The 23,112-nt window shown below is 40.4% G+C and overlaps 1 protein-coding gene across 1 annotated transcript in view; it reads right to left on the bottom strand.

Annotated features, from left to right (window-relative positions):
* Positions 1–4,652: 4,652 nt before the first annotated feature.
* ndst2a (N-deacetylase/N-sulfotransferase (heparan glucosaminyl) 2a) overlaps positions 4,653–23,112 on the bottom strand; it is a 34,584-nt gene continuing 16,124 nt past the window's right edge. The window contains exons 6-15 of the mRNA XM_084948141.1: positions 18,955–19,140; positions 14,764–14,892; positions 12,247–12,429; positions 11,361–11,457; positions 11,166–11,289; positions 8,157–8,331; positions 7,899–8,069; positions 7,674–7,783; positions 7,432–7,534; positions 4,653–6,705 (exon numbers count right to left, since the gene is read on the bottom strand). Of these exons, the coding sequence (XP_084804267.1) occupies positions 6,580–6,705; positions 7,432–7,534; positions 7,674–7,783; positions 7,899–8,069; positions 8,157–8,331; positions 11,166–11,289; positions 11,361–11,457; positions 12,247–12,429; positions 14,764–14,892; positions 18,955–19,140 (1,404 nt within the window). The 3' untranslated portion in view covers positions 4,653–6,579. The remainder of the gene's footprint in view (positions 6,706–7,431; positions 7,535–7,673; positions 7,784–7,898; positions 8,070–8,156; positions 8,332–11,165; positions 11,290–11,360; positions 11,458–12,246; positions 12,430–14,763; positions 14,893–18,954; positions 19,141–23,112) is intronic.

Below are 23,112 nucleotides of genomic sequence, written 5' to 3'. Positions count from 1 at the left end.
ATTCCAGACAGGTTCTGCTTCAGGCTTTGCTGCAATGTGGGCTGTTCATGTAGCAACCATCACCCACAATATGACAGGATTATTATGCTACTCCACTTCAGAGGCATGACTTTAGAGTGTCATCAATTTAATCATTCACATGCAGCAGGTGGCACTTACTTCAAGGGCAAACTCCTCAGGTATCAGACCAGGATGCTGCACCAATCTATATGTCAGTTTCCTTTGACACCTTATTCATGAGCACGCCCCCTTGGACTTGAAGGTACTTATTCTCATTCCCGCTGCTTCTTGAGCCGTTTCATGGCTTCACCATGAATTCCACATCTGAATTTATGTTTCCACTCAGGTGAGAGAGCCTTATGGCTGAACCTGTCAGGCCTATGAGCCAATCAAGGGTCTTTTTGGCCCAGCTTTGTAGTAAATGAGACAACAGAAAGCGACAGGGAGAAGCCTTCAATCTCTGCTTACCCAGACACCTGACCCACAGCCTCAGCAATGAAACTGAATTGAAAATGAAGGCATCAAATTTTATAATACATAAGACTGTAGACTGGTGCATAATAAGCAAGCAAATAGAGATTTTTGATGAGAAACCTGTCTTGAAGCACACAGAGATAGAGCTGTGCAGGAACTGGGATTTCATCATGGTGGAAGCTAGAGTTTAAAAGAAAGAGGGAATTCATTATGTTTTTTTTAAACATGAAGTGTAGTTTTGGTCTTCTTTTGCTGCTGGTTTGGTGAATTTTAGTCAGAGAGTAATGAAAGTTGCAGTTTTGGAATCTGCAAAATGTCGGCTGTTATGGAGCTAAATCAGGGTCAAAAGTTTTATTCATTTAAAAAAAGTCACTTGAAACTGAAATTCTAAGTGTTGATATTTCAAAACTAAAAAAATATGTGTTTAAAAAACAAATAAACTATTTTATTTTAAATCAATTTTTTTTTACAGTTTCAATTTTTTAAACAATCAACGTAAATTATGCACGTGAGCAGTAGAAAAACAATCTACATATACTCACATGTAGACAACATCGGCTCAGGCCCACTACTGTTGAACAGTCTTAATAAAAATACTTAAATGTGCAGACGCAGCCCATACAAATACTGATTGGTTAAAAGAAAATATCCTTCCATACAAACCAGACTATAAACCAACACAAAAAGTTAGACAAAAAGACAAGACACATGAAAACATTCCAGTTTGAGTGTAATAGTTTAAAATCACATTTATTTGGCCACCAGATGCCCATGTTATACTGTTCCAAAAAATGCATTCTTTTTCCAAAATAATCGTTCCAAATGATTCAATCACCCGAAACATTGCATTTCTGTTATCACTAAAGATAATCCTAAACTAAATAGAAATAGCTCTGCATCAGGCTAAATCCCTTTAATGAGGGTCCCTGACTATATTGTTACGTCCTTGGGCTAGTGGTAACTTGGGGATAACAACAAATGTGACACCCCACTCCAACTCCACCCAAGAAAGAGCCAAAACTCTGAGCAATTGCAAATGCTATGCAGCTGTTTATTGACTTCGGCAGTGAGCTATGCCAAAATAACTAACAAAAGGTCCCTATCCCAACCTCAACAGAAAAAACAACAACATCTCATGTACACACATGGGAGGGAGGAGAGAGAAAAACCCACAACCATATCCTCTGGTGGGAGGAGTCACACATAAACACATGCATATATGACCCACATGATCTTGGGTCATAACACTATGGTCCACTCTCCATCATGAATTGCCAACGCTAATCCTGAGAGAAGTTGCAACCCCTCATTAATTAGCCAGTGGCTCTTCCCACTTGTTGAAACAGCAATTAAATACCAATTAAGGATTAAACAAATGAATAACAATGTTCAATTTGTCATTCAAATATAATAATAACAATGAGTTAACAGTGGGAACATTATTAAAAATGCCCCAATTCTGCAGATGTTTTAAATCAACAGGTTCTTTAACCTCACCAAACTCCACCCCTCCTTCTTACTACACTTGGTACATTCCCTTCCAGGAACTTTACCATAAAAGGAGTCCAAACGACCCAGGCGAAACATTTGAAGCATTTTTGCCAGAATGTGAAGAGGCTTCAAAACAATTTGAAAGCCATCTCCACAGTGACATCTGCTGGCCGGTATGGCTATCACTACATCTTGATAGTGCTTTTCTGTGAAACAATGACGCACACATCCTGCACAATTTCAAACAAAGCTACTTATTATACCAGACAGTCAATAACTGTGATCAGCAGATGTTTTGGAGAAATTCTCTACGAAACAAGGAAAGAAAAATAATGAGACTGTTAAAGATCTGTGACTGTAGTGACCAGTGTGCTTCAATAAAATTTGTGCTGCTCACAATAAATCAGTTTATAAGTAAAACATACACAGGAAAGACTGCAGTGTTCAGTGTAAGAACCACACCAATTTACAGCTGTGGGCTGAGCTCTTGGGCTCCGTCAGCTTTGTTTTTGCTCACAGCCCTGAAACTATGGATGTGTTTGGTTAACTTTTAAGTTTTCTGGGAATTCGTGCCATCAGGTTTGTTCTACACACTGTCGAGCAAAGCTAGAAGCTGGCATAGAGTTAGGTTCAATTTTTAATTAACTTAAATATCTATAGTTAAATGAAAAGACTGTGTTTTTCTTCTTTATAAAAAGTTAACATTCATCACATTTTCATGGGGTAATTCTGACAGTCCATTTTACACACATATTTAAATCATCCTCTGCTGAACTTGAACTATATCTTGTAACACTGGCATGATGTTTTACTGTGAGTCTGGAGTTTTGGTCATAGTGAACCTGCAGTAACGCCCGTTGTTATTAGTTTTGTTTTTAGATATTCACAATAGAAGCGGCAGTGAAGATAAACAATTGTTTTTTCCTTTCCTTTTATCACCGAGAGTGATATGAACATATTTAGAACTTACCGGAATGAAAATGTCTGGGGCACACCAACAGATATTTGGAGATGGAAGAGAACTATCCAGACTAGACGCCTTCTTTTGGTAACATCCCATACATTAGCTGCCTCATGTTGCTTCCAGGTGGGGAAAAGATAAACCATTTTCAAACTTATTCCCTTGCCGGTCGTGCGATCTAACATTACAACCGACCGCACAGCAAGTACGAACCATATCCGTTGTTATCCGTGTGCTTTCGCTCCTCTTTCGCTAGCGCTTTGTTTGGCCCAGAAACATGGCGCCTCAACCAAAAATCATGGCCACGCCCCCTCTCGTGACATCACACTCCAAAGCCCTAATCTATGCGTCACTTCCGGTATTTCAGACAATCCCTTTCCGTCAAGAGCCACTTGTTAATTTGTTGCAGACTTGTTAAAGTGTTTTCTGAAATGTTATTTTGTTGTCATTTTTTTGCGTTTTTTTTTTAAAATGTAAAAGTGTTTTCGGAAATGTAATTTTATTGTTGATGTTGTAAATATTTAGCTACAGATATATATAGTTAGTTAGTTATGGCTATGGATTGAAAATACCCCCCCCCCACCCCTAACGGCTGCACCTCTAAAACAATTTTGTCTGGGCTCTTATCTCACTTTTTTAATTTCAAAAATTCAACAGAAAATTTCACAGACATATTTTACGTTTTTTAAGGTTGTGGTGTTAATTTTTAAGTAACATGAGCCCAGCGGCAGCAGCAATGCTAGGCTAACACTAACTACCTAGCAAAATTATAAACCTGGTGCTAAACTAAGAGAAGCCACAAAATCAGATTGAATAACAGTAAACATTTACTCACCAAGTCAGTGTATCAGGTACAGATCCACAGCAATGACAACAATAATATTTGAGCTGAAGCTTCTCCAGGCTGTTTTCCACAGCGTCTTTGTCGTGTCTTCATCCACTTACCAAGCAGTCGCCCTTGCTGAGCCTGGTTCTATTGAAGGTTTCTTCCTGTTAAAAGGGAGTTTTTCCTTCCCACTGTTGCCCAAGCGCTTACATGTGATTGTTGAGGTTTTCTGTTTGTTTTGGATTATTGTAGGATCTTTACCTTATAATATAAAGCGCCTTGAGGCAGTAGTTGAGTGTGAGTATGGGCGATAGATTACAAATAAAAGTTTTTTGGGGGTTTTCCCAGTATGACTCAGGGGTGTTGATTCACTTTAATTAACACAATCATCCTGTTGTAACTAGGTTTCTGTAGGGCAGAGTACGTCAATATGACGATCACTTATTAAATCATGTTTAAATTGTTTTGTGCTGGGAGCAGACAGTTTCTATGGGAATGGGGTTTTGGGGGGATAACAGGAGGAGATCAGATACAAAGTGGCATCTAAGAATGCAACTCTGCTTACTACGGATAATCACGTTTTCAGGGGTTTAATACATTTAACCAGATTTCTAGAGCTGCTCCATGCAAAGTGGGATGAATGCCGTCTCACCTAAGAAGATCAGGTTTTTCACAGAAAGTTTCCCAATAATATATAAAACTATTTTTTCTTTGTTTTTCTTTAACCATTAACAATTCCTATTAGCAGACTGTAGTACAAAGCTTCACAGTGGGTCTCTAACAAAGCTCAAACTCTGCTTTTCAACACTTGAGTGGCACAGGTGAAAAAGGAACTCAAACAGTGTACTGGTGAAACAGGTGGAGGTTTTCTTGAGGCCTTGAAAACAAAGACAGCTGAAATATTTTCAGTCTCTATGTGTTTATTAGAGATGATACAATGTTGGTCTTTTTGACAGTTGTGCTAAACAAACAGAAAACAAGACAGAAACTTTCAACAGATCGCCTTAGTAACTCTGGTGTCCATTTTCTTGTCCTATGACAGCTGTGAGTGGGGTAATGACAGCTGAGAAATCTGTAAGTCCACAGAATCCTCCACAGCATATGTTCACATTATTTTCATACTCAAACATGTCAGTGAGCCCTAATGCTCTGTAGTTGGGGGCACTGTCACTTTGCAGTAGACCAGGATAAGAACATTTCAAAGGATACAGGTGATCACTTGGAACTTGTCCCTTTAAGGGACAAGTAGAGCTAAATCATGCCAGTGAAATGCCCCTCACGTTATAATAGAAAGACCAGGTTTTTCATTTAATTTGTCAAATTTTGTGTGCATATACATTTTTCCCTTTTCTCCGACACGGCTACTCTTACAGAGATGCTTATGGCCGTCTCACAGTCAAACACAGCCCACACTGGTCCACAGCCATGCCTTGCTACCACACCGTGCCAGGATCAGTGTAACCAGTTTATCACTACCAAAATGTAAAGAAGTGAAAAACATAAGTTAACATTACACTACCCAAAATAATACAGTTCCCACTCTCCCAGTTGGTTAAGTTCAGTTGACATCTCCAAACTGCCCTGAGGTCATCAGGGCTACGACAGCTTTGATACTCAAAAGACGAAGCCTGTGGTTTAAACTGAAGTTTGAAAGACAGCAGACTTATAGCAGCCTTTGATAATAATACATTTTAAAATTCTGTCACTTTTGGATCCTAAATCACTAGAATTTAGGAGAGCATTTGCCTTTAAACAAATATTTTAGTTTAGAAGTTGACCATTTTCTTCATGCATTCTAGTCAGCTAGGATCTGAGAGCGTTCCAGCTTCAGTGTTGTCTGTTGATGTTGGGATGTACAAAGACGTGGCCAAAGTTTCAATCAGCAGCTATTGCAGAGAGATATCCCTGACCACAGACTAAATGACAGAACATAACACTGGCAGATATCCCCAAATATCCTTTTACAGCACATCAAATAGCTGGAAATTGAGTTCCAACGAAAAAACCTGTACTCATCAGTGTTTAGTGTTTCTTTACTTGCATAACATGGAGGGTATATTTTCAAAAACGTATCTGCAGAGTTGGAAAACAGCTGAAAGTTGGAAAACTGCCATCCTTCAAAAATCAGCTTTCCCTTGGCCTAAATAAATCAAGTGGAATAAAACTGCTCACTGTCAGGATGCTGGTGGCAGGCACAGCATGGACCATAACTCTAAAAACATATTTACACTGACCTGTCATCAACTCAGTTCCATTTCTGTCTGTGACTCTTGTTCACTGACTGGAGAGCTGAGGATAAACTGCTTCTGCCCCCAAACGTAACATATACAAGCCTTTTTAAAAAATAGACTGCTTTAAAATCATCTTTGTGTGGGGTGTGTGTGTGTCTGTGTGGTTGTGCGCGTTAGTCCCGTTTCCAGTCATAGACTTCACATGTGCACACACTGAACTTCTCTCCTCATTAATGCCGTCTACCTGTTCTTTATGCTCTGGACCTGATGCCCACCCACTTCTCTGGATCCACAGCCAGCGGGTACAGCATGAACCTCATTTGCAACACGGAGGCTAAAAGCTGTCTGGGAGGTTGGTGAAAGGTCAAGAGGAGGCGGTCTGCTGGAATCGTCTCAAGCAGTGACCAAAACATTAAGATCAGATTGTACGGTCTTTTTTCACAGAGCACAGGCACTCTTAACATCTGCTCAAGCATTGTAACTTTGATAGTGTGTGTTGCTGCCGATTCCAGATCAGGTAGTCCAGTCTCGTCCGGAGCCAAATGTTGACTCGACCACAGACTCTAGTCCAAGCTTTTCTGCAGTGTGTCTGAGCCTCAGCTCCAGCTGGTGCTCTGGAGTTCTTGGCGGAGCCAGGATGGCAGCGGCTGACCCAACCGGCTCAACAAACGCAGGAGATCCATGTTGTGCTCATGGTAATACTCTGCTAGAAAGGCACGCGACTGCAAGAAAATGCATACAGGCACACACACACAGAGACACGCACGCACACACAAACGCACACACACACAGGGGTGAGATTCACAGCAAGTTTTCTCAAGTGTTGTTGTTGCAAGCATGAAACAGATATGGTGGACTGGCGTGCCAATATTACACACTTTGTTGTGATGTCAGGTTGGTGTTCAACAATAGAGGAACTTCTTTTTAATTCATTTCTGTGGCTGTGTCATTTCCTAAAGTAGTGTTTATGTTACTCTAAAAGGAGTGTGCAGATTTCATGTATGTCGATACCTATTTACACTATGTTGTGCTGGAGACCTGAAATAGGTTTATTGACAGGTTTGAAGTTGTTCACACAGATAGCAGACTACTGATGTCAGTGGAGAATTGTCAGACTGCTTTCAGCTGTGACTCAAATAACCAATCGCTATAACCAAAACATGCTGAAGAGCATCTCTGAACACATGAGAGAAAAGACCGTAACAGGTGCCGTCACAGACACATGGGGTATGTAAGCAACAAGAAAAAAGCAAGATTGGAGGCTAATGGTTTTGCTCAGTTCGGTTTTTGCTCTTCCAAAGGTCAGCTTTTAACGGATTGCTTTTGCTACTTACACAGCTTAAAGCCTAAAATTTAAAAAGAGGTTATAGTACACAAGATTCATCCCCCCCAAAGAGCTTGTGCTCATCAGAAAACGAGTAGGTGAAGCAATCACAGCGCACGCGTACCTCAGAACTCAACTCCGGGTACTTCCTGCCTTTACTCTTTCCCAGACATTTGGCTCGACCGCCCTCCACTCGCTGACACCAGAAACCTTTGCTGTCATCATACCTGCAAAGACAACGCATGTTTTTTGACGCCACAGCAAACACACCCCACATAGGCTATACATTTTTACATGCTTCTGTGTAAGGCAAGTCAGAAAAGAAAGTGACTTTTATACATGTTTATATGTAGGAGTGTTACGAACATTAAAGCCTGGGTGTAGTTGAAGATGGGGGTGACACCAAGGAATCTCTGTATTCCCTCCATCACCAGTACTGGGTTGGACCGCAGCAGCGCCCCATCAACAATGTGCAGCTAAACACAATTATAGAGAAAGAGTGTCAGCAACACCTGAGAGAACTACAACCATCTTCCAATGTATTCGCAGCAACCACTGAATGCGCATGTTAGCAGCTGCAGTGTGTGTTACCTGGCTGGCTTGGTAATGTTGCAGCCAGCGGTCCAGGTGGATAGCATATGCCCCAGGATTAAGGCAGTGTCTCTGAAGGGCCAGCAGATCCCTGGGGGCTGAGGCGCCCGCTGTAACTACTTCATGGAAAGTGTGGTTAAGGGCTACAGGGTCCTGATGAGCCCTCTGGTGCTGTAGTTAACGAAACACACACAAACACTAAAGAGGGTTTGAAATGCTATAAAAAAGCCTTTGCAGCCTCACTGTGAGCATTCTCACCTGGTACCAGGAGTAGGCTCTGTCAGCCGGGTTAATGAGCACTGCCAGGATCTTGGCCCTGGGGAGCAGGGCCGCAGCTCTTTTAGGGGCTACTTCTGTGTCAAAGTAGTTGGCACTCTTTTCAAACATGAAGTCTGTGCTGACATTGGAAGGGAATGGGAAGAAGTCCATGTACCTGAGGAGGACACACACGCACACCATTACACAACTGTACTGAGGTGAAATGTGTGGGGTTTTTTTAAAAGAAATATTTTTAAACTGAGCAGCTTTTACAGTTTTGTGTTGCTTCTTAATATAAAAGTGTCCAATTTATAAGACAACACAACGTCTTTGTGTGGAATCGGTTTTCCTGCTCTCGTTTGCTGTTTTAGCTGTTTGGTGGTTGTTGAAATAGTTTTGTCTTTAACCCGAAATCTGGCGTTTCTGGCTAAATACATTTATATTTAAAAATCGATTTGAATCGGTAAATCGATTATTGAAACCAACTCCTAGTGTGTGGGGCTGTACCCTGTAGGTTTATATTGTTAGACAGTAACATTACTTATTAAGAAAAGTGTTCTGTGTAATGTGTGTAATAATTACTTTGAGTAACGACGCAACAATGATCGCAACAAAGAGTGGAAATAGCTCCAACATGAGCAAACATTTGACCACTCAGCATGTAATTAATTTGCATGAATGCAATGTCTTTGACATGCTGCTTAGAGATGGTGCTGACTCAAAGCAATTCCCATCACTAGTGTGATTCTGAATTTGATGGCAACAACGTGTCTTCAGAAGCTGGACAGTGTATCAACGCCTCTTTTAACTACAGTCTATAAAGGTCTGTGACTGAAGGAGAGCAGTTACTGGGCTTTAGAGAGAGGAATGTTGTTGTGTTCTTTTGGTTTAATCTGGCTCCACATGTTTTTCTTAAATGTAAGCAGCTGTCTCAGTCATCCTCTTCCTCCAGCTCTGAACTGAGCTGGGTTGCTCTCGCCCAGTGTTCTGTACTGTGATTTATTAACCATCTAAATACACAAAGGACTTTGCAAATGACTCTTCTGAGTTATTGGCTGAAATCATGCCTAAATATAATAAAGCTCTAATGATTAGAGATTTTAATGTACATGTGCGCTGGCTTGACAGCATTAACTGACTCGCTAACTTCATGCAGTGGTTGTCCGGACCCACAGAAGAACGTGAACACAGACTGGAGCTCATTTTATCTCACGATGTGTCTGTTTCAAACAGTGTTTTCAGATCACACGCCTGTGTTTTTTGCATTCACTGCTGCGCTTTTCTCTGCTTACTTTGATCAGAACTTTGGAGCTCAGCTTCTAGTTTTATTCCACCTGCCAAACGATATCAGAGTCAGTGTCTCCATTCAAAACCAGACAGTCTAAAACGAATCCCACCTGGATTCTTTAATTCTTTCTGTTTTAGGCACATTTGTTCTTGTTGTTTTTAACACTAGCCTTTTCCTCAAGGGTGGTTCCTAAAAGCTTTAAAACAACCACAGATGGAAAAAGCCTGGCCTGGATCCCACTGTGTTATCCAACTTTGGGTCCATTTCCAATCTTTCTTTTCTTTCAAAAATTCTCTAGATAAATGTTTATAGCAAATTGAAGGCCCTTTAAATAAAAAATAAAATAAAATAAATTTAATTAAATAAAAACCCCCAAACGTCCTTGGCTTGTTTTAGTCTGGTTTTAAGTCTCTTCATGGAGCAGAATCAGTACTGCTGACGGGCCACTGCTCACTGTTGGTCCACAACAGTGATGGCTAAGACGGGTCTCTTACCGGGACCATGTCACCTATGAAGAAGACCACTGCCGGACCGCCACATGTCCCCTCCATGACATTCTACCCCAACTCCCGTGCCGACTGCACAAGATCACCACCACATGGAACCCACCCCACAGAAGACGCAAACCAGGCTGCCCCCGTACAACATGGCGGAGGACTTTCATTGATGATTTACGTGCCTGGGATGAGGCCGAAGCAACCGCAGCTGATCGATTACGCTGGCAGAGATCTGCCACCCAATGCGCTGAACGGTGCAGGAGGACCGAACTCTAAGTATTGTGTTTGGTCCTGGTGGGCACAGTATCTAAGGCCTCCAGTCACAAACCTGGGTTTTATGATGGACAGTTAGATTGGACAGTCAAATAACTGCAGTGGTGAAATCCAGCTTCTTTCAGCTGAAACAAGTGGCAAAAATAGAAAAACTGTTGAAAGATCACTTTGAAACAGTAATCCATGCCTTTATCACAACTCTGGATTGGATTACTGCAACTTATGTAGGTGTTAGCCAGTCCTTCCTGCCTCGTCTTCAGCTGGTGCAAAAGTATGACTTAACTGGAAAACAGCAAATTACTTCTGTTTTATACTCACTACACTGGCTGCCCGCCCATTTTAGGGTTCATTTTTAAATTCTTTTATTTCTTTCCTCTGAGATGTGCCTTGCCCATCTCTGAACTGTTGCACTTGCACTGTCCTTCCCGATTGCTCTTGGATGTGCTGAGGGCACAAGGCTTTTGCCATAGCAGCTCCCAAACTGGCATTAGACAGGCCTCTGCACTGTCCAATTTTAAGATCCACCGCTTCTGTTTGTTGTTCGATCTAGTTTGCACATCATCAGGATGGGAGCGAATGTTCCCCCAATAATAAACCAAAGGGTCCCTCTCCTCATAAGTCTGGGGAATATATCCAGGTTTTCCAAAAAGAATTTCAATTTTGGATTGATCTGACTTCAGAACAGTTTTCCATTTTGCCTCAGTCCATTTCCCCATCCATCCATCTTCTTCTGCTTATGTGGGGCAACAAACTAACAAAGCTGCTGTCTGTTAAAGACCAAACAGGGAATGTCATACTAAAATGAAAATGGACAGCAGATTATTTCAAAAAAAGTAACGTGGGACATTTACGCATTTACATTTATGCACACAAGTCATGGCAGCGCCGCACAGATCCAGACTGTCCTTTAAGGCTCTGTACACAGTGAACAGGGTGTGTATGTGTTTTTACCAGTCAATCCCACTGTGATAGTTTGCGCCACTGAAGAACTGGATCTCCTCAAAGGTGGTAGGGCTGGGGAAGGAGCTGGTGATTGCTGGGTGGATGCTCAGGAATGAATGAAGTGCTGTAGTACCTTTGAGCAAACAAGACAATTAAAATAATGAAAACGGAGAATTAAATAAGACAGATGAGAGGAATCTATACCTGTTTTTTGTGGTCCAATGATGAGAAACTTTGGCAATCTGTCACAGGTCTTCTCTTTAGACCAGATATCTTTGTGTCTCTTATCATGGCAAGGGTTCTGAAAAAAGAAAAAATCCACACAGTGTGACATCTTCCATGACGGGTGAAAGTTACATTTACATTTTACATTACAGATATTATACACGTTACATTTTTAAATAAATAAAAGGGACATGAATGGTTTTGTTTATCATTTCATCACATACTCCCACATCACCCAAATCTTGAAGTAGGCATTTCAATCTCCAAATTGTACAAAAGATGGGGGGAAAAGGGTAGGTAAGGTAGATTTTAGATGTAATACTTAAACTTTTAAGATTAGAAATCATGAATGAATTTAAATTTTACATATTACACACCGTAGTCAGGGAAAAAATCCACTGATCAGGTTATTAGCAAAGGTGCAATTAATGTGTATTTACAAAAAACCCCACAAACCCCTAAACTAGATGCTTTAACTATAATTGTACATTCACTGTTTTTCCTTACATCAAACTCCTTGTGCATAGAATTACTGCACTTATCATGAATCTGGCACTTATGCCTTTTTTACCTACTAACTTAAAAGAAAATGCATGAAGACTTTTTCATTTCTAAAATAAAACAATACAATAAAATGTATGTAAAACAATAAAATAAAATAATAACAATAAACAATAACAACAATAATGTTGTGAAGCTGTCTTTTAACTGTTGCTTTATTTAATGATTTATAGTGATTAGGTGACTGTGTATACAGTGAAGTGAAAACAGAAACTGGATTTTGTTCATAGCCACTTCACAAAAATACATTTTCTGAAGAAAAAAAAGGCTCAAGTTTTAAAAATAACCACATGAATCAACCCACCTGCCAGAGCGGGTCTCTCTCATCAGGAAAGATTTGGAAATACCTCTCGGCAAGCTGGACTGGTGGTAACGTTTGCAGCCTGAGGTTGGTCCAGCACTGGACAAACTTCACCAAAGACTCAAATGTATACAGACCCAGACGATCGTTGCCATAGTTAGACAGATGGGTCATGAAGATACTGATCTGGATTGAGAAAGTTAAAAATATGTTTTAACACTGCCATCCTAAGGTTTTATTTTAATTTCATTTTTAATTGTGTGTGTGTGTGTGTGTGTGTGTGTGTGTGTGTGTGTTCACTTTTTATTACATGTTAGCATTTTATGTTACTTAAATTCTTTTTACACCATGTGAGAAAGTATTCAATAATTTCATTATATTTGAATAATGACAATAAAGAAAGAAAGCTGACAAACTTTGCCAACTTTAAATTTTACTTTTTCCCTCGAATTTCAAATTTTGATTAAGATGTTTGACATTGGGAATTTACTATCACACACTGCATGTTATATCCACTAAATTTCTCCATTATCCCCTTATTCTCGTGTCTTAACCATCTTGTCTATTTTGTTAATATCATTAATCTTTCGCATCCTATTTAGTCTTAGTAGAATTGAAGAAAAAACCTTAAGTAAATGATAAGCAATGGTTAAGTCTGCAACTTCTTAGTTAGAAGAGCTTGGTGCTTGTTTTTTGGGAGCCATTTTTGTTGGGGGGGGTCACTGCCAAGAACCTTACACATCCACTCAATCTTCTTTTTCCTGTTCTGGACTAACACGTTTAATTGTTTTGTTCTATCATTTAAGGTGAGTGTGCACAATGTCTGTGCTCTAGGAATCAGATTAGTCAGCATTTAAACTTTCTAAGCTGAAGGTTTAAATCATCCAGTCAAGACAGCGAAAGCTTTCTTCCATATTATTAAGCACCATAACAGTGATGTGGCTTTCCTGCAGGAGACCCACATCAGGGGGTTTTACAATGCCGTCTCTTTTCACGGTGGAGGGGCCAGTGCTTTTCCAGGTTAAAGGACAAGGGATTTCTATACTGATCAGCCAGAGCATTCCCTTTGAGGCAGTCCAATGTTGTAGCAGACAAACAAACATTAAATCTGCTTTCAGGGTATAAACTGAACCTCAATAAAAGTAAGCTTTTCCTCTTAAGTAGTAAAGCAAGTTTGTTAGACTTCACTAACTTGCCCTTAAGGGTTAAAAAAAACCAAAACAAAACAAAACAAAACCCTTAAAAAACAACAACAAACAAACAAACACACAAACACACACAGGCACCAAAAAACAAACAAACAAGAATTTGATTACACTGCTAAACCAATTGAAGCGGTCCTTCACCCACTGGACACCATTTTCTAAGGACGTTATTAAAAATGACTATTTTACCCCAATTTTTAAATTTATTTATTTATTTTATACCTCTTCCAGGCTCTACCCATTTTTATTTCTAAGATTTTTTTTCCCAATGTGTTGCATTCTGTTTTGTCACCTCACACATGGCAAGGTAAACACCCAAGACCAATCTTCAAAAACCTAAAACTGAAGGGGGGCTTCAACACTTCAACAATTTTTGTTTTTATTATTGGGCCGCTAACATACGATGTCTGGTGTTTTTGTATTTCTACCTCACTCAGAGTGGCTATCCTGACTGGGTGACTATGGAACTACACAGCAACAACAGTACATCTTTTCTGGCTGTACTTGGTTCTCCACTTTCAACTCTGTGGTGAAACACTCATTGGAAATATGGGGCAAGTTTAGGAAATACTTTAACCTCGACCTTTAAGTTGAGCTCACTGAGACTCAAACTCGTCCGAGATTTTTAGCATATGCACTTACGGTATCAATTTGAACCTGCTACATCACCTTGGTCTTTAGTTATTGCAATGACAAGAGTTTCAGAAAACTTGACCTCTGATCTTCACCTTGAGGTCAAGGTCACTAAGAGGGGGTGGAAGTGACACCCACTCTTAGTGGGCGGGGTAGAAAGAGTGGGGTAAAAATGACAACACTTTTAATTTTACAGGGCGAGTCCATCTGAAATCAACCAAGCCTTTTGCGTGTCCAAGTTGCATAAAAACTAGATGGTAGAAAATGTGAACATTTACAATGATTGCTGTCAAAAACATTTTCATGTTAAAAAACAGTTTTACATGCTTTAGTTTACAGTACTGTGAAACTGTCTCCATTTGTTTTTTGAAATTTTAAATGATTGAAACTGGTTTGATGGACCATTTTTCAAAAAATATACATCTTGAAAACTATTTGAAAAATGAATCTGAAATTTCACAGCACTCATTATAGATGTCCAAACTTTGGACTCTAAAATTTGTATGCAAATTGGAGGTCGAGCAGGACATTTTCTAAAACTTGACTGAAGATGGAATGACCTTTGTGTAAAGCCAGGCCAAATCTTCAGACACTCAAGTCTCATGTAAAGTTGACACGTGTGAAACATGAGTGCTAGACAGTCTCAAGCCAACAGCTGTAGTGTGCATGGAGGTTTTCTTACAGGGTTTAGGAGGACGGTGAGGAAGAGCTCTCCCCCTCTGATGCTCTTGTCCAGCTCTTTTGAACCTCCTGGGTATTCATTATAGAAGATTGTATGGGTGAATAGACCACAAGTTTGTCTGGGCAATACCTGAAATGAACAAATAGGGCATTAAATATTGGGGATATATACATAATTTCCTTAGGGATTAATAAAGTATTCTGATTGGTCAATCATCTAGGTAAGGAAACCCCAAAAAGTTGATTCTGTTCCTCTGTGTTCTCAGCATCATGTGTTTTTAGTGGGAAACTTTTTCACTTATCCAAGTGTAGCCACAGCTGCTCCTTTCACATAAATGGCCAACTGCAAGCAATGAAGGTCATTTATAAGAGATGTCTCCACCCTCAATAACAGGACCAACCTCAACACTGACCAAGTATGTCTTGCTCTTGTAATTTTGTCTTATCTATATTTCAAATATAGGAGTTAGAGCAGGGAGATATGGCCAAAAATATTTATCACGATATACATTTGAAAATTTACGATAACGATATAACTGACGATATAATTGATGCGAGACAAAATACAACTCCACAAGTTTACTAGCGGAAAAAAACACCATCCATTTATTTTCACTTAAACAAGAAGCTGTTTTTTATGTGCATTAAACCTATATAAAAATTTTACAGTGCAAATGCAAATTCCTTGCTGAAAGTTTAACCAAAAGGCATTTCCAGTAGAAATGGGCTGACATATCCTGAGCATAACCATGTACAATATCCACTGCATTAGGGGTGGGCGATATAAACGATATACGATAGAAACGATATAAATTTGGCCAACGATAGAGATTTTGACTATACCGCTCTAGCGCGATAGCGCATGTTGATGATGTCATCAAGCTGCGCCTGTTTTGGTCGAAAGCATCGCAGCGGCTACAACCATTATCATCTGCAAATTATGGTGGGCGACAGTCATAGCAAAGAGACGAAGCACTTTTGAAATATGGGGAAAGCCAAAAACTGCGCTTCCTCCACTTCCGTAACATTGATTCATTAATGTTGAATTCTCTCGCAGCTGCTCTGTTCCCATGTTGTTGCAGTATATTAATGACTAACCTCGTATTGTGGATGAATAATCTCAGTTGTTCTCCTGACTGAAGTTTGGCCCGTGTACAGCATCCTGCTATGCGATTGCATTTGTCCCTGACCACCAGAATCCCTCACGTTAACTTTTATCGAGTGGAAAAAAAGTTGGCGTTCATCCTCCAGCTTCACTGTGCTAATGTTATGCTAACATAGCTGTGTTGCTAGCAATCACGTAGCACAACATTATATAGCAGGTAGTCCAACTTCAGTAACCCTGCAAACGCCACTGCTGTTTAGTTTTCTGTCTTCATTTATGTTGGAAGTGGTAGCAGAGCTGTACGTTTGAATTAGTTTAAAAAATCTCTCAGTCAGAACATGCTATGTCATGTTTAGGTGGAAACTAGCGAGCTAACTTCCTGTTAACTTGGAACTCTGTTAAATTTAATAAAATTCTGTTTTCATGGATGCCTGGATGTTAAACTTAATTGTTATACCTGATAAAGCAGCAACGCTGATGATTTTATTAAAGATGAAAGAATTTAGACCGTTTTTAACTCTCAGTGTTCGTTTGACTTTGGGACCTGAAACAGACGGAGTTTTGGACCCAGATTACTCTGCGAAGCTCCTCACTACAGCAGCTGTAATGCTCTGACAATCCATCAAGCAGTGCGGCTTACCAAAGTTGTACTAAAACATTTTTTAGCAGATTTCTGCAGCCAAAATCGGTTCGAGGTCAGTAAGCACAACCAGAATTCATACATAAGGCACACTCTCGATTTTTGAGAAAATTAAAGTATTTTAAGTGTGCCATATAGTGTGGAAAATACGTTTATCAGAAGAAAAGAATATATTGCGATATATATATCGTTACCGCACGTGCTTCAAATTATATCGCGACATGGATTTCAGGCCATATCGCCCAGCCCTACACTGAAGTTTAATGTTGCAAAGCACCTCTTTTTTTAAACTGCAGTGTGCCAAATAAAAAAAGTCAAATACGTATTTTTCGGACCATAAGGTGCACGGGATTATAAGACACATGAAGCAAAACAAAGCAGTCAGATAAATCAAACTTTATTCAACTCATTCTTCTTCCTCCACTTCTGTACCATTGATTCATTAATGCTGTATAGACCCTGTGCACGAGAAAATGCTAACTTCCTGGTTTGAGACCGGATGTGGGGTTGTACATTTCCGGTCAATCGCTACTGCGAAGATATACTCCAAAATCATGTCCACAACTCGAAAACGGAAAGGTCGCGTTAAGTTACAAAGAGCAGGAGGTGGGAACACTCACCACTGTTGTGTCATAAAAAATCTAATGATCAATTTTGACGTTTAAAGAGTTTAGATCGATCAGTTGTTTACATCACTCAACACAAGCAGAACTGCATCACTGCAGCAGAAGACACATCGTCCACATTCAGAAGCACATCTCTGTATAGTGACTGGTCTTATGATTTAAACAGGCAAATGTTCAGCATTCAAACTACAGGTGAAGAATAGTCAAATTAGATGTTTCCCCCATTATATCGAGATCAGCTAGTCAAGTACACACTTACACAGCATGTTAACAAACCGTGAAAAAGGCCACACAAAAAATGAACGATTGCTGGTAACGGTTTTTATACATTAGTATGTACGAAGGGAACTATGTACGAACTTTTATCAAGTGGAAAAAAGTTAGCCTTCATCCTCCAGCTTCACTGTGTTTATGTTATGCTAACATAGCTGTGTCGCTAGTGATCATGTAGCACATCATTATATACCACCTAGCCAAACTTCAGTAACCCTACAAACGTCACTGCTGTTTAGTTTTCTGTCTTCATTTATGTTGGAAGTGATAGCAGAGCTGTACGTTTGAATTTTTTCAGAAATCTCTCAGTCAGAACATGCTACATCATGTTTAGGTAACTAGCAAAACTTGCAAGCTAACTTCTAACTCCGTTAAATGTAATACATTCTGCTTTCATGAATGCCTGGATGTTAAACTTCATAGTTACACCTGGTAAAGCAGCAATGCCGATCGTTTTATTAAAGATGAAAGAATTTAGACAGTTTTTAACTCTCAGTGATGCCGCAGTGTTCGTTTGACTTTAGGACCTGAAGGGGAGGGAGTTTAGGACCCAGATTACTTCCAGATTTGCGAGCACCTTAGTCCGACAAACACGGCAATAACGACGGCCCGCTTGCATGTTCTACAAAAAAAAGTGCTTTGGTGGGTATCTGACGGACACCAAACCAGTTCGACATCACTGAAGTTGCACCATTTTTACAAACCAATTCTGGTTCATCCGTTTCACTCAACAATCCGCTTTCAATAATTTCCCCCAGGGATCAATAAAGTATTCTGATTCTGATTCTCCCTTCTCATTCTCCGTTGCCGCCATGCTTTTTCGCCATGTGCGTATGAAAACAAAGGCACTGCACATGTGCGTTTTACCCATATTCTATCGCGATATTTCATTTTCTTATCGTTGCCTAACATTGTACCGGTATTACCATGAACGGTATAATATGGCCCAGCCCTAATAGGAATGTCGGAGTCAAGGAGGCCATTTATGTGAAAAGAGAAAAACCATCTGTGAACCAAAGAGGGGGCCTAAGGGTACATCTTTCTCCATCTAACAATGATTTGATTGGAGCCTTTCCCCAGCTCTCTGTGAATGGTACTGATGGATAATATGAAACTGTCATGAAAAGAAGCATTTTCATAATTATGAAACAATCATGAATTATGAAACTAAGTGAAAAGCCCATTGTAAGGCAATGATGGTAGTCTTGTGACAGTACTTACCTGCAGTAAGCCGAGGCTGAAAGTGTCACTTGGTCACAAATGAAACTTTCTAGCTATTGACTTTGAAAATCTGTTTCAGTGTAATCAGCGGCAAATTGTTATTAGTTACCATTAAGCCAGCAAAAAACCTCTTGCCAACACTCAGAGCCTTAACAAATACTACAGACTTCACTGATACAATATTCAAAATATAACATCTTAACAGATAGCTTGTCCTTTTTTAACACAAAAACCTTCAAAAGTTCACATCACATCATCTTGGCTGAAAGATGTGTTTGTGTGAAGAAAATTACATGTGTTATTAAAGAACAAAGACTGTGGACTGACCTGGATGCCATTGTGGATGAAGCCACGTCGATATCGAGCTGGCCTTAGATGAGGGTATTCTTCTGTACTGGTCACCTTGATTCCCCACACAGATTTCCAGGCTTCATATAGCTGGCTGTGAACTGGATAAACCCCAGAGTGGTGTGGAGCTACTGCATAGCCCATATCTATTGGGATGCCATGCTCCTGGAGAGAGAACGGTACAATAAGAATAAGGGGTAGCTGTAGCTCAGGAGGTAGAGCTACTGATCGGAAGGTTGGTGGTTCGATCCCTGGCTCACCCAGTCTTCATGCTAAATATCCTTGGGCAAGATACTAACCCCAAGCTGCTCTCTGATGAATCCATCGAAGTATGAATTTTAGCCAGAAAGCACTTAAAGTATAAAGGAAAGTGCTTGTGTGAATGAGTGAATGTGGCATGTTGTATAAAGAGCTTTGAGCACTCCGGGCGAGTAGAAATGCAAAGCGCTATATAAGAAACAGAATCCATTTACCAGCAAGAAGACAGCATATGGAGTTAGCAGGTGACAGACAGGTAGAAACAGTTGTAGTCAAGAGAAAAAAAAAGGAGAAAAAAAGGTAAAGGACTGATTCATATATAGCGCTTTTTTACTCTCCTGGAGCATTCAAAGCACTTTATACAACATGCCACATTCACTCATTCACACAAGCACTTTCCTCTATACTTTAAGCGCTTTAGTATCTTGCCCAGGGATATTTGGGATGAAGCTCGGGGCAGCCAGGGATCAAACCACCAACCTTCTGGTCAGTAGCTGACCTGTTCTAGCTCCTGAGCTACAGCCCCACACAGAGGCAAGCAGATACAGTGAACTTAGTCAGACCAAGTCACGATTTTTACAATGTTTTAGATACGAAAAGAAAAAACAAGGAAAAAAAAAAAAAAAAAAAAGGAAAACCAGCTGTGACTTGTACTGTTAAGTACTTTGAGTGGTCAGTATGATGAGAAGACTGTTATATAAATGCTTTATAATACAGTCTACACGCCTTTAGATGCCAGAGTTGCACCAAAATCCAAAAACCAGCTTTCATGTCCAGTGGTGTGAGAAAGTGTTTGCCCCCTTTCCGATTTGTGTTTGTCACACTTAAATGTTTCAGTTCAAACAAATTTAAATATAAGACAAAGATAACAAGTAAGAACAAAATGCAGTTAATAAATGAAGGAGTTTATGCCGCGATCCAAGGAAACTCACGAACAAATGAGAAACAAAGTAACCGAGAGCTCTCAGTCTGTAAAAGGTTATAAAGCCATTTCTAAAGCTGTGGGACTCCATTATACTCCAGCTTTGGCAAATCAGATCACTCCCCCTTCAACATCACAGACTGGGAAGTCTTCCAGTCTGCCGCTGACAACAACATCAACAATTACGCTGAGTACGTAACAGACTTTATCCACAAATGCATTAATGATGTTGTACTGAGGGCTAATGTATGAACTTACCCCAACCAGAAGCCGTGGGTTAACAGAGAGGTCTGTGCAGCGTTCAGAGCGCGGACCGCAGCCTTTAAATCTGGGAGACCCAGGTGAATACAAAATATCCCAGTATATGCTCAGAAAAGAATAAAGACGGCCAAGGGACAGTACAAAGAAAAGGTGGAACACTGCTGCAGCAACTCCAACAGCATGAACATGTGGAGTGGTCTGAAGACCATCACAGACTACAAGGGAAACAGCGGCAGAGTGAGGGAGGTAACCGTTTCTCTACCTGATGAGCTCAACGCCTTTTGTGCACGGTTTGATAAACATCTATCTCAGGAGCTTTTGCTGGAAGAGGACAGCTGCCCTCTTCAGATATCTCAGGCAGTCGTGTGTAAATACTTCAGGAAAGTAAACACTCAGAAAGCTCCTGGACCAGACAACACTCCAGGTCGGGTTTTCAAAGCATGTGCCCATGAGCTGGCAGATGTCTTCACAGACATTTCCAACCTTTCCCTGCTCCAGTCTGCTGTCCCAAAATGTTTTAAGAGGACCACCATCATCCCTGTCCCTAAGAAAACTAATGTGAGCTGCCTAAATGCCCATCGCCCTGTAGCACTCACCGCCATTGCTACGAAGTGCTTTGAGCGTATAGTCAAAGCTCACATCACATCTTTAATCCCTGCTTCACTTGATCCACTCCAGTTTGCCTACAACAGATCTATAGACGATGCAATAGCAATTGCCCTCCCCCACCTGGACCAGAAAAAAAAAAAAGACACATGCGTGCGGATGCTGTTCATTAACTATAGCTCCACCTTCAACACCATCATACCATCCAGACATGTCATGAGACTCCGTAAACCTGAACATCAGCTCTTCCCTGCACAGCTGGATACTGGGCTTCCTGACAGACAGACCAAAGGTGGTTCGGATCAGCAGCATCACCGCATCCACACTTCCACTCAGCACAGGTGTGTGCCCAGGGATGTGTGCTCAGCCCCCTGCTGTACACCCTGTTCACCCACGACTGTACAGCAACACACAGCTCCAACACCATCGTCATCAGCTGCATTTCTGATGGAGATGAGACGGCATACAGGGCAGAGGTGAGAGCCCTGACATCATGGTGCCGCGACAACAACCTGCTGCTTAACGTCAGCAAAACCAAGGAGCTCTGTGTGGATTACAGGAGACTGCAGAGAGGAGGCCACACCCCCATAGAAGGAGCAGAGGTGGAGAAAGTCAGCTGCTTCAGATTCCTGGGCATCAACATCACCGAGGATCTGAGTTTGTCACACCATGTTGGTGACCTGAGATCAGCACGGCGCATCACCAGGACTGAATTGCCAGCCATGCAGGATCTCTATAGACATCACTGCATGAGGAAGACGCAGCGGACCCTCTGATCCCAGCCACAGACTTTTCACACTCCTGCCGCCCGACAGGCGGTGCAGAAGCATTCAGACCCACACTAGCAGACACAGAGACTGTTTCTAGCCACAAGCCATCAGGCTTCTGAACTGTTGACATTCTGCACACACCACTACACACTCACTACAACTATTGGACTCTATACACTGTCACTGTAACCGCTTTAAATCCTCACTGCACAGTTTTGCACAAACTGTAAATGCCAAACAATTGTTTCAAATTTTCTTAATATTTAAAAATAATAAAATTACTAAAGTATTATTTTATTATTATTATTATTGTTATTGTCCTTCTTTAATATACCTGTACACTTTCCATATGTACATGTAAAGCTGAGGGACACAAGCCTAAGAATTTTATTACAGGTAAATGTTGTTAAACTGTTTATCTGTATATGACAATAAAACTTGAAAACCCACTCCCCGACTCTCGCTCTGGCTCACGCTTCATGTTCTTTGCTTCCGAGTATATTTCACTTGCTGTTCATTAATAAAGTCTTGTTAGAAAACCTAGTATTGTGCCTCCATCTGAAGTGGCATTCGGGTCCACTTTCACGCTTGGGGCATCCTTAGCAGCAACATGTTACGGCAGCATCGGCCAAACCAGTTATTAGGTTTAGGGAGCAATCGTTTCCCCCACACACACAGTTCCATGTAGATATGGATTTTTTCCCCCTTAATAATAAAAACCTTCATTTAGAACCTGCATTTCGTGTTTAGTTGTGTTATCTTGTCATATAATCAAATGTTTGATCTGAAATATACGCAGAAAAACATTTTCTGCCTCTTTCTCGAAGTTAGAAAATTAACTGTCTCTAAAATTATTACTACTTATTACATCAGACAACAGCACGTCTATTTAAATGTTTTTTTCCCAAATTTTTAAAAGTTGAGTACATTTACAATCAATGAACTGTAGCACTTAAGTTAATTTTTCCTGGACAAAGACAGACTCAACCAGGATCTTGCAGCATGTGACATTAGAGACAGCTCACGTGTCTGAAGTAAAGTAAATGAGTCACACTGTCCAATACTATCTGTATAAACCTGTGGATGCATCCTCATATCTACATGCAGGATGTTGCTTCTCTAATCAAAGCAGCTGTCAAAATTATGTACAGGTGAACATGTTTATAGTTTTGACTGGTAAGAACATTTACAAAATGCATTTAGAAAAGTCACTTGACATGCATCACAAATACTGCTATATCATGTAAAACTATACGTGACCACTGCTGCAGTGAAGAATATTCACTGAAATGTGAAGTGACATGTCAAAATGACAGAACG

Source organism: Perissodus microlepis, chromosome 13 (genome assembly GCF_051167445.1).
Source record: "Perissodus microlepis isolate ML-2025 ecotype Zambia chromosome 13, ASM5116744v1, whole genome shotgun sequence".
Taxonomy (NCBI): domain Eukaryota; kingdom Metazoa; phylum Chordata; class Actinopteri; order Cichliformes; family Cichlidae; genus Perissodus; species Perissodus microlepis.
Note: the sequence above shows the minus strand (reverse complement) of the source record. Positions and strands in the feature narration are given on the sequence as shown.